This window comes from Tachyglossus aculeatus, assembly GCF_015852505.1.
Source record: "Tachyglossus aculeatus isolate mTacAcu1 chromosome 12 unlocalized genomic scaffold, mTacAcu1.pri SUPER_6_unloc_1, whole genome shotgun sequence".
NCBI lineage: Eukaryota > Metazoa > Chordata > Mammalia > Monotremata > Tachyglossidae > Tachyglossus > Tachyglossus aculeatus.
This window is the reverse complement of record NW_024044828.1, coordinates 19,338,117-19,349,137: the sequence shown is the minus strand read 5'-3', so window position 1 is coordinate 19,349,137 and position 11,021 is coordinate 19,338,117. Positions and strand designations below refer to the sequence as shown.

The 11,021-nt window shown below is 47.9% G+C and overlaps 1 protein-coding gene across 1 annotated transcript in view; it reads right to left on the bottom strand.

Annotated features, from left to right (window-relative positions):
- Window positions 1–4,360: 4,360 nt before the first annotated feature.
- Window positions 4,361–11,021, bottom strand: part of PLA2G4E (phospholipase A2 group IVE) — a 52,741-nt gene continuing 46,080 nt past the window's right edge. Inside the window, exons 20-22 of the mRNA XM_038741077.1 lie at window positions 6,963–7,129; window positions 5,321–5,507; window positions 4,361–4,590 (exon numbers count right to left, since the gene is read on the bottom strand). Coding sequence (XP_038597005.1) covers window positions 4,361–4,590; window positions 5,321–5,507; window positions 6,963–7,129 — 584 coding nt within the window. The remainder of the gene's footprint in view (window positions 4,591–5,320; window positions 5,508–6,962; window positions 7,130–11,021) is intronic.

Below are 11,021 nucleotides of genomic sequence, written 5' to 3'. Positions count from 1 at the left end.
AGCTAATTAGAATGGACAACAGTCCCTGTCCTACGTGGGGCTCACAGTCCCCATCCCCGTTTTATAGGTGAGGTCACTGAGGCACAGAAAAGTTAAGCACTAATAATAATCATGGTATTTGTTAAGCTATGTGCCAGGCACTGTACTAAGTGCTGGGGTGGATACCAGCTAATTAGAATGGGTACAGTCCCTGTCCCACGTGGGGCTCACAGTCTCCATCCCCATTTTATAGGTGAGGTCACTGAGGCACAGAGAAGTTAAGCAATAATAATAATAATAATGGTATTTGTTGAGGGCTTACTATGTGCCAGGAGCTGTACTAAGCGCTGGGGTGGTTACAATTATAATAATAATGGCATTTGTTAAGCGCTTACTATGTGCAAAGCACTGTTCTAAGCGCTGGGGAGGTTACAAGGTGATCAGGTTGTCCCACGGGGGGCTCACAGTCTTCATCCCCATTTTACAGATGAGGTAACTGAGGCACAGAGAAGTTAAGTGACTTGCCCAAAATCACACAGCTGACATTTGGCAGGGCCGGGATTTGAACCCATGACCTCTGACTCCAGAGCCTGGGCTCTTTCCACTGAGCCACACTGCCTCTCTACAAGCAAACCGGGTTGGACACAGTCCCTGTTCCACGTGGGGCTCACAGTCTCCATCCCCATTTTATAGGTGAGGTCACTGAGGCACAGAGAAGTTAACCAATAATAATAATAATTATCATGGTATTTGCTGAGGGCTTACTATGTGCCAGGCGCTGTACTAAACGCTGGGGTGGATACAAGCTAATTAGAATGGACACAGTCCCTGTCCCAAGTGGGGCTCACAGTCTCCATCCCCATTTTTGGGGGAGGTCACTGAGGCACAGAGAAGTTAAGCAATAATAATAATAATGATGGTATTTGTTGAGGGCTAAGTTAAGCACTAATAATAATCATGGTATTTAAGCCCTTACTATGTGCCAGGTGCTGTACTAAGCGCTGGGGTGGATACAAGCTAATTAGAATGGACACAGTCCCTGTCCCATGTGGGGCTCACAGTCTCCATCCCCATTTTCTAGTTGAGGTCCAGAGAAGGAAGTGACTTGCCTAAGGCCTCACAGCAGACACGTGGCAGAAGCAGGATTAGAACCCATGCCCTTCTGAGTCCCGGGCCCATGCTCTATCCACTAAGCCACGTTATAAATCTTGGGCTCTTCCAACAGTCAACCAGTGGAATTTATTGAGCGCTTACTGAGCACTTGAACGAGTACAATGTAACAGAATTGGGAAGCAGTATGGCCTAGTGGATAAAGCAGCACGGCTCAGTGGAAACCGGGCTTTGGAGTCCGAGATCATGGGTTCGAATTCCGACTCTGCCACTTGTCTGCTGTGTGACCTTGGGCAAGTCACTTCACTTCTCTGAGTCTCAGTTACCTCACCTGTAAAATGGGGATTAAAACTGTGAGCCCCACATGGGACAACCTGATCACCAGCGCTTAGAACAGTGCTTTGCACATAGTAAGCGCTTAACAAAATGCCATCATTTATTTTATTTTATTTATTTATTTATAAAGCACAGGCCTGGGAGTCCGAAGGACATGGGTGGAGACACTTGTCTGCTGTGTGACCTTGGGCAAGTCTTTTCATTTCTCTGTGCCTCAGTTCCTTCATCTGAAAAATGGTGATTAAGACTATGAGCCCCATGTGGGATAGGGACTGATTAGTTTGTATCCACCCCAGCGCTTAGAACAGTGCTTGACATATTGTAAGTGCTTAACAAATGCCATTATTATTAATTTTTTTGTTATTAGATACATTCCCTGCCCAAATGGACCTTCTGGGCCTTTCTTTTGCCTTTTGAGGGGTACCTAACCCCTGCTCCACTTAGGCTTTGAAGAGAAAACTCCAACTCAGCCCCCTCTGGACAACCTGTCTCTGCCCTTTCACCTCCTTCCGCCGTCCATCACTTTCTCCTCAGGCCCAACCTGTCTCCCCTGGGCTATAAGGGTCCAGCTCCGTCCTCAGGGAAGAAAGCTGAGCTCACATTGGTCATTTCAAAGGCTTTCCACCTCGGTGACGTTATCCATCAAATATCCCATCAGCTACAAGATCCTGATGATGGTAATTAATAAAACTGTGATATTTGTGAAGCGCTTGCTGTGTGCCAGCATGAAACTGGATACATACAAGGTCATCAGAACGCACATGGAGTTCACAATCTAAGTAGGGGGAAGAACAAGTATTGCACCCCCATTTTACAGATGAGGAAACTAAAGAAATTAAGTGCTTTGCCCAAGGTTACCCAGCAGAGAAGTGCCTGAGCCAGGATTAGAACCCAGGTTCTCTGAATCCCAGGCCCGTGTTCTTTCTACAAGGCCACTCTTCTTCTCTGAGCCGTGTGTTTGAGGAACCCCCTGTTAAATGACAAAAGCAGGCCAGCCCGTCAATCTCCTTCTTATAGAACAGAAATTTTATTTAGTGTTAAAGTGCTTAAAAAGAATCAATATCTCTATAAATCTCATTTTACCACTTTGGGGATTCATTCATTCATTCACTCATTCAATCATATTTATTGAGCACTTATTGTGTGCAAAGCACCGTACTAAGCGCTTGGGAGACTACAACAAGCAGACACATTTTCTGCTATTGAGTATATACCAATTTTCCATTGTATACCTGCCTTTAAATTGGCTCAATTCAAGTCGACCACGCTTACGGGATAAATATAGTGGGATAAACAATGCTGGGCTGAATTACTCCTGGAAACTAGATGAGAGGGAAAAAAATTAAACCCAGAAAATAAATAATTTGATTCGGAAACAAAAAGAGAGGCAGGGTAGAAAGAGAATCCGGGGGTGATGACCCTTCTTCTCCAAAAACAAGTTACTGTTGACTTTTGTAGAATTTATGTTTAGTCTAACTGCCTTGTTTTAGGTAAGAAGTGGAGTCTAGATGATAACTTTCAGCAGAACGGATGCACTGGCCAAACAGTGAGGACCAGAAGCAGCGTGGCTTAGTGGAAAGAGCACGGGTTTGGGAGTCAGAGGTCGTGGGTTCTAATTCCGCCTCCGCCACCTGTCTGCTGTGTGACCTTGGGCAAGTCTCTTAACTTCTCTGTGCCTCAGTTACCTCATCTGTAAAATGGGGACTAAAAGTGTGAGTCCACGTGGGACAACCTGATTACCCTGTGTCTACCCCAGTGCTTAGAACAGTGCTTGGCACATAGTGAGCGCTTAACAAATGCCATCATTATTATTATTATTACTGTTATAATGCAGCCCCTTAGGGGCCAAAACACTTTTTTTGCTGGGGATTTTCGGCCTCATAGGACCCAGAAGGGCTTTTGGGGGTAGAGAGGGGTGACCATCCTCACCGCTTGCCCCCAGGATGATAACCCCTCTCCCTGAACCCCAAATCCAGTGCTCTCCCCACCCTTTTGGAAAGGTCTGGGCTGCAGAGAGAACTGTGCTCCTTAGTAGAGTTGTTCAGGATGGGCCTTTGGTCTTGAGAGTTATCCAGCATTCCTTCACCATGTCCTGTGGGTACAACCTGGGCAAGGAGAGGGGAGGATCCCGGGTGTCTTTTTGAAAAAAATAAAATAAAATAAAAGGAGCAGCTCTAAGCCTTTCACTCTGGAGGGACAGATCTCTTTCTGTCTCTGAAAAATCTGAAAAGTTTCCACTGCTTCTCTATTTTTCCTACTGCCCTTCCCTACCCTGCCCAGGTGTCCTGAATAATAAGAAAGATGGCAGTTGGGCCATCTCTTTGGATTCAGATAGCGCCTTTCTTTGTATGAGCTCAAAACGCTTCACAGACAGGAGATCGCTTTTCACGGGGGTGCCGTGCCCCCAGAAGGGAGGAAGGGATTATCCCCATTTTACAGGGGGAAAAACCCAGGCCCAGAGAGGTTGCTGGGTTACAGAGTGTCACACAGCCAACGGACGGTGGAGCTGGGCCATAGCCTAGATTTTCCAGTTTCCAAGTCGTTGCCGGTCACGGTTTTCCTCCCAGTCCCTTGGGTGCTTGGTCCAGTTGGTCACAGCTCAGGGAAGGGAGGACTCCACTGAAGCGGAGGGTTCAAGATGGCACCCCCTGAGACTACATTGGCCGTGAAATCCACCTCGTCTCTTCCCTCCCTGTTTTGTCCTTTTCTCTCTTTTAACCGTAAACCCCTTTTAGACTGTGAGCCCAATGTTGGGTAGGGACTGTCTCTATATGTTGCCAGTTTGTACTTCCCAAGAGCTTAGTACAGTGCTCTGCACATAGTAAGCGCTCAATAAATATGATTGATTGATTGATTGATAAGCCGCAGCTCTTCGGGCCCAAACGGGCCTGCCGTTCGGTCCGGGCCGAGGTTCTCCCCGGGACACCTGGGGGAATTATGGCTCTTGGGAAGGACTCTGGCTCTTACAACGCTTCTTCTTCTCCACGCCCAAGCGCAAGGCCTGGATGATCATATCCTGGTTGTTCAGGATGTTGTACTCCGATAGATTCACCAACCGGTCAAAGGCGGACTCGGTGTACGTCAGCTCCTTAGTGGCGTACGGGGTGTCGGGGCCATAGATGTTGACGTGGCCCTCCTCCAGCTCCTCGGGACTCCGCTCCACCCCTAAGAGAGAAAACACGGAGTCAAACCCCAATCTAAAAATCACTGCGGTATTTGTTAAACACCTACTCTGGGCCAGTCAATTAAATGTATTTATGGAGCGCACACTGTGTGCTTACTAGGCGGTTGGGCGAGTACACGATAGCAATATAACAATGAACACGATCGAATGAATGAATGAACAATTAACAACGAACAATGACTCGGGAGTCATAGACTGTGAGCCCACTGTTGGGTAGGGACTGTCTCTATATGTTGCCAGTTTGTACTTCCCAAGCGCTTAGTACAGTGCTCTGCACATAGTAAGCGCTCAATAAATACGATTGATGATGATGATGATGAGTCAGAGATCCTGGGTTCTAATCCCGGATCCGCCCCTTGTCAGCTGTGTGACTTTGGGCAAGTCACTTCACTTCTCCGACCCTCAGTTCCCTCATCTGTACAATGGGGATTAAGACTGTGGGACAACCTGATCACCTTGTAACCTCCCCAGCGCTTAGAGCAGTGCTTTGCACCTAGTAAGCGCTTAATAAATATCATCATCATTATTATTATTATTGTTATAGGACGGTGCCAGTGATCGGCCAGCGCCACTCGGACCAGGATGATGCCACGGATTGGTTGGCAATGCCAGGACCAGGATGGTGTCGTTGACTTCCTGGTGGCTTTGGGTTCAGGCCAGTGTCGTCTAGCGTCTCTGGGACCGGGCCAACCAAACCAGGAGGTGACTTACCGGGAGCCTTGTATTTCTGGAAGGACCCGTTGATGAGCGGGAAGAAAATCACGACCGGGGCATCTGGGGTAGCAGACTCGTTTATCAGGTAGCACTCCTTCAGGTTATTTTCGTCTTCATCTCCCAGCGAGTACGCGGGGAATGGGATATTCTGGACAGTGCAGTACTCGCAAGTCTTCCTCAGGGGCTGGAATAATGATAATAATAATAATAATAATAATAATAATGGCATTTATTAAGCACTTACTACGTGCACTGTTCTAAGCGCTGGGGAGGTTACAAGGAGCGTGGGCCTCTCAGGAGGGGTGGCAAAGCTGGGTGACTCCGGCCCCCCACTCTCCCCGACTCCCACCGCAGCGGGAAATGCAGCGTCTTCTGACCTGCCTCTTTGCTTCTTATTTTTTTAAAATGGTATTTGTTACGCGCTTACTATGTGCCAGGCACTGTGCTAAGCGCCGGAGTAGATACTAATCAGGTTGGACACACCCCACGCCCAACATGGGGTTCATCATCTCAATCCCCATTTTACAGATGAGGTAACCGAGGCACAGGGAACTGTAGTGACTGGCCCAAGGTCACTCAGCAGACAAGTGGTGGAGCCGGGATTAGGACTTTGGTCCTCTGACTCCCAAGCCTGGGCTCTTCCCACTAGGCCACACTGCTTCTTTTTGCTTTTTTAAACAAGTTTAGTTCTCATGGGAGAGTTGTCATTTTATCTACCTGTATGTATTTCCAGTTCCCAAGTATAAATACAGGTATTTATAAATACCTGTATTTATTTACCTGTATATATGTATATATGTTTGTACATATTTATTACTCTATTCATTTATTTTATTGTACATATTTATTACTCTATTTATTTATTTATTTATTTATTTTACTTATACGTATCTATTCTATTTATTTTATTTTGTTAATATGTTTGGTTTTGTTCTCTGTCTCCCCCTTTTAGACTGTGAGCCCACTGTTGGGTAGGGACTGTCTCTATATGTTGCCAACTTGGACTTCCCAAGCGCTTAGTACAGTGCTCTGTACACAGTAAGCACTCAATAAATACGATTGATTGATTGATCTAGGGAGAAGGAGCAGAGGCCGTAATAATTGTGATATTTATTCCACACTTACTATCATCATCAATAGTATTTATTGAGCGCTTACTGTGTGCAGAGCACTGTACTAAGTGCTTGTGCCAGGCACTGTTCGGGGTGGATACCAGCAAATCGGGTTGGACCCGATCCCCGCCCGACGTGGGGCTCACGGTCGCTATCCCCATTTAACAGGGGAGATAACTGAGGCACGGAGAAGCGAAGTGCCTTGCCCCAGGTCACAGCGGACAAGTGGTGGAGCCGGGATTAGAACCCATGACCTTCTGACTCCCATCTCTACCCACTGCGCCATGTTGCTTCCCGGGACCGACGTGGGAGGGGAAAAGGGCTGATAAACTGAGGCTTGCCTCAGTGGAGGCCCGGGGAGCCTCAACTGGCCGGTTAACCCTTCCTGGCCTCGACTCCTCTCTCCTCTCCTTGCTTTTCCAGCACTTCTGAATCCCGCTTTCCGGTTGCCCTCTGGGGCACATCCATTTCCCGCCTCTCTCTTCGAAGCCCTCATCCTCCTCCTCCTCCTGCGGCCCGGGACGTACCTTGATTTGGGAGCCGGCGCAGTAGTTGAGGTGGATGATGACGTCCACGCTCCTCTCCGGCCGCAGGAGCGGAGGATAGCTGGAGTTGACGAAGAAGGCCGTGTCCAGCAGACACAGGTGGTTCGCGGATTGGGTCAGCCGGTTGGGGAAGCTGTCCATCACAGTGTCTGAAAGCGCCCCGGCCAAGGTCACTAAACGGACCCCGCACATACGGGAAGGCCGCTACTCTTCCATCTATTGGCGGGGCTTCCTTTCTTTTTTTTAAATGGCATTTATTAAGCGCTTACTACGTGCAAAGCACTGTTCTAAGCGCTGGGGAGGTTACAAGTGATCCCACATGGGGCTCCCGGTCTTCATCCCCATTTTACAGATGAGGGAACTGGGGCCCAGAGAAGTGAAGTGACTTGCCCAAAGTCACACAGCCGACAGTTGGCGGAGCCGGGGTTTGAACCCCTGACCTCTGACTCCAAAGCCCGGGCTCTTTCCACTGGGCCACGCTGCTTCTCCACTAATAATGGCATTTATTAAGCGCTTGCTATGGGCAAAGCACTGTTCTAAGCGCTGGGGAGGTTACACGGTGATCAGGTTGTCCCTCGGGGGGCTCACAGTCTTCATCCCCATTTTACAGATGAGGGAACTGAGGCCCAGAGAAGTGAAGTGACTTGGCCAAAGTCACACAGCCGACAGTTGGCGGAGCCGGGGTTTGAACCCCTGACCTCTGACTCCAAAGCCCGGGCTCTTTCCACTGGGCCACGCTGCTTCTCCAATAATAATGGCATTTATTAAGCGCTTGCTATGGGCAAAGCACTGTTCTAAGCGCTGGGGAGGTTACACGGTGATCAGGTTGTCCCTCGGGGGGCTCACAGTCTTCATCCCCATTTTACAGATGAGGTCACTGAGGCCCAGAGAAGTGAAGTGACTTGCCCAAAGTCACACAGCTGACAACTGGTGGAGCCGGGGTTTGAACCCATGACCTCCGACTCCAAAGCCCGGGCTCTTTCCGCTGAGCCACCTTCTCCTCCACCGCTCAGATCCCACTGCCCAGTGGCCCCCACTGTCCCTCCTTGGCAGGATTGTGTGTGTGTGGGGGGGGGTTGTTCCCCCCCGGAATTCCCACTTCTTCATGAATGGCATCAGGGCACATAGTAAGCGCTTTAGAGAAGCAGCGTGGCTCAGTGGAAAGAGCCCGGGCTTGGGAGTCAGAGATCATGGGTTCGAATCCCAGCTCCACCACTTGTCAGCTGTGTGACCTTGGGCAAGCCGCTTAACTTCTCTGTGCCTCAGTTACCTCATCTGTAAAATGGGGATTAAGACTGTAAACCCCACGTGGGACAACCTGATCACCTTGTATCCCCCAAGATTTGCACATAGTAAGCGCTTAACAAATACCATTATTAGTATTATTAACAAATACCACCACCATCATTATTATTATTATTATCCTACCTGAAACCCCCGCAAAAAAAAATAATAAGTAAATCCAAAAAACCTAGTTCTACTCCTTCTTCTGGTCTGCTAGATTGGAAGCTTCTTGAGGTCAGGGGCTATGCTATTCTTATTATGGACTGTAAACCACACAATGACTGTAAGCTCACTGTGGGCAAGAGATGTGTCTGTTACATTGTTCTTCTGTACTCTTCCAAGCACTTGGTACAGTGTTCTGCACAAAGTAAGAGCTCAATAAATAGGATTGATTAATTGATTGCTCGTTGTGGGCAGGGAATGTGTCTGTTTTTTTCATTCATTCATTCAATCGTATTTATTGAGCGTTTACTGTGTGCAGAGCACTGTATTAATCAATCAATCAATCGTATTTATTGAGCGCTTACTGTGTGCAGAGCACTGTACTAAGCGCTTGGGAAGTACAAGTTGGCAACACATAGAGACAGTCCCTTCCCAACAGTGGGCTCACAGTCTAAAAGGACTATGTGCAAAGCATTGTTCCAAGCGCTGGGGAGGTTACAAGGTGATCTGGTTGTCCCACGGGGGACTCACAGTCTTCATCCCCATTTTACAGATGAGGGAACTGAGGCACAGAGAAGTTAAGTGACTTGCCCAAAGTCACACAGCTGACAACTGATGGAGCCGGGATTTGAACCCATGACCTCTGACTCCATAGTCCGGGCTCTTTTCCACTGAGCCAAGCTGCTTCTCTATTAAGCGCTTGGGAAGTCCAAGTTGGCAACATCTAGAGACGGTCCCTACCCAACAGCGGGCTCACAGTCTAGAAGAGGGAGACAGAGAACAAAACAAAACATATTAACAAAATAAAATAAACAGAATAAATATGTACAAGTAAAATAAATAGAGTAATAAATATGTACAAACATATATAGAGGTGCTGTGGGGAGGGGAAGGAGGTAAGGTAAGAGCAAGTCACTTAACATCTCTGGGCCTCAGTTCCCTCATCTGTAAAATGGGGATGAAGACTGGGAGCCCCGCGTGGGACAAACTGATGACCTTGTACGTACCCCCAGGGCTTAGGACAGTGCTTGGCACACAGTAAGCGCTCAATAAATATGATTGATTGTTGAATCATCATCAATCGTATTTAATAATACAGTGTTAACGAGTAATAATGAATTCTACCGAGAGACAAGGTCTTGCTGCCATCCAGGGGCCAAACTGAGTCAACATCCAACTTCTCCATAAAGCTCCTTATCCGCGGACTTTTTCTGATGGTATTTGTTAAGCGCTTACTATGTGCCGAGCACTGTTCTGAGCGCTGGGGGTACATACAAGGTCATCAGTTTGTCCCACGCGGGGCTCCCAGTCTTCATCCCCACTTTACAGATGAGGGAACTGAGGCCCAGAGATGTTAAGTGACTTGCCCAAGGTCACACAGCACTTGTCCATACGTTTGGTTTTGTTCTGTTGTCTGTCTCCCCCGTCTAGACTGTGAGCCCGTTGTCGGGCAGGGACCGTCTCTAGATGTTGCCAACTTGGACTTCCCAAGTGCTCAGTACAGTGCTCTGCACACAGTAAGCGCTCCATAAATACGATTGAATGAACGAATGAATGAATACAGTGCTCTGCACACAGTAAGCGCTCAATAAATACGATTGAATGAATGAATGAAAAAGGGGCGGAGTCGGGATTAGAACCCATGACCTCTGACTCCCAAGCCCGGGCTCTTGGCACTGAGCCATGCTGTTTCTCTATTATATGTCAAGCACTGTTCTAAGCGCTGGGGTAGATAAAAGATAATCACATTGGACACAGTCCCTGTCCTACATAGGTCTTACAGTCTAAACCGTAAGCGCTTAGTACAGTGCTCTGCACACAGTAAGCGCTCAATAAATACGATTGATGATAAACAGGAGGGAGCAAAATTTAATCTCCATTTTACAGAGGAGGTGACTAAGGAAGGAGAATAATAATAATCATGATAGTAGTGGTATTTGTTAAGCACTTACTAAGTGCCTGGAACTGTACTAAGCGCTGAGGTCGATACAAGCGAATTGGATTAACAAGGGGCTCACAGGTTCATTCATTCATTCATCCAACCGTATTTATTGAGCGCTCCAGATGAAGAAACTGAGGCGCAAAGAAGGTAAGTGACTTACCCAAGATCACACAGCAGGCCGGGGCGGAGCTGAGATTAGAACCCGGCTCCTCTCCGAGAGCCATTGCTGACTCTTTGGCCGCCTCTACTCAGGTTGGCATTGTTAAGCACTTACTATGTGCCAGGAACTGTACTAAGCGCTGAGGTCGATACAAGCGAATTGGGTTAACAAGGGGCTCACAGGTTCATTCATTCATTCATTCAACCGTATTTACTGAGTGCTCTAGATGAAGAAACTGAGGCGCAGAGAAGGTAAGTGACTTACCCAAGATCGCACAGCAGGCCGGGGCGGAGCTGAGATTAGAACCCGGCTCCTCTCCGAGAGCCATTGCTGACTGTTTGGCCGCCTCTACTCAGGTTGGCATTGTTAAGCACTTACTATGTGCCAGAAACTGTACTAAGCGCTGAGGTCGATACAAGCGAATTGGGTTAACAAGGGGCTCACAGGTTCATTCATTCATTCATTCAACCGTATTTACTGAGTGCTCCAGATG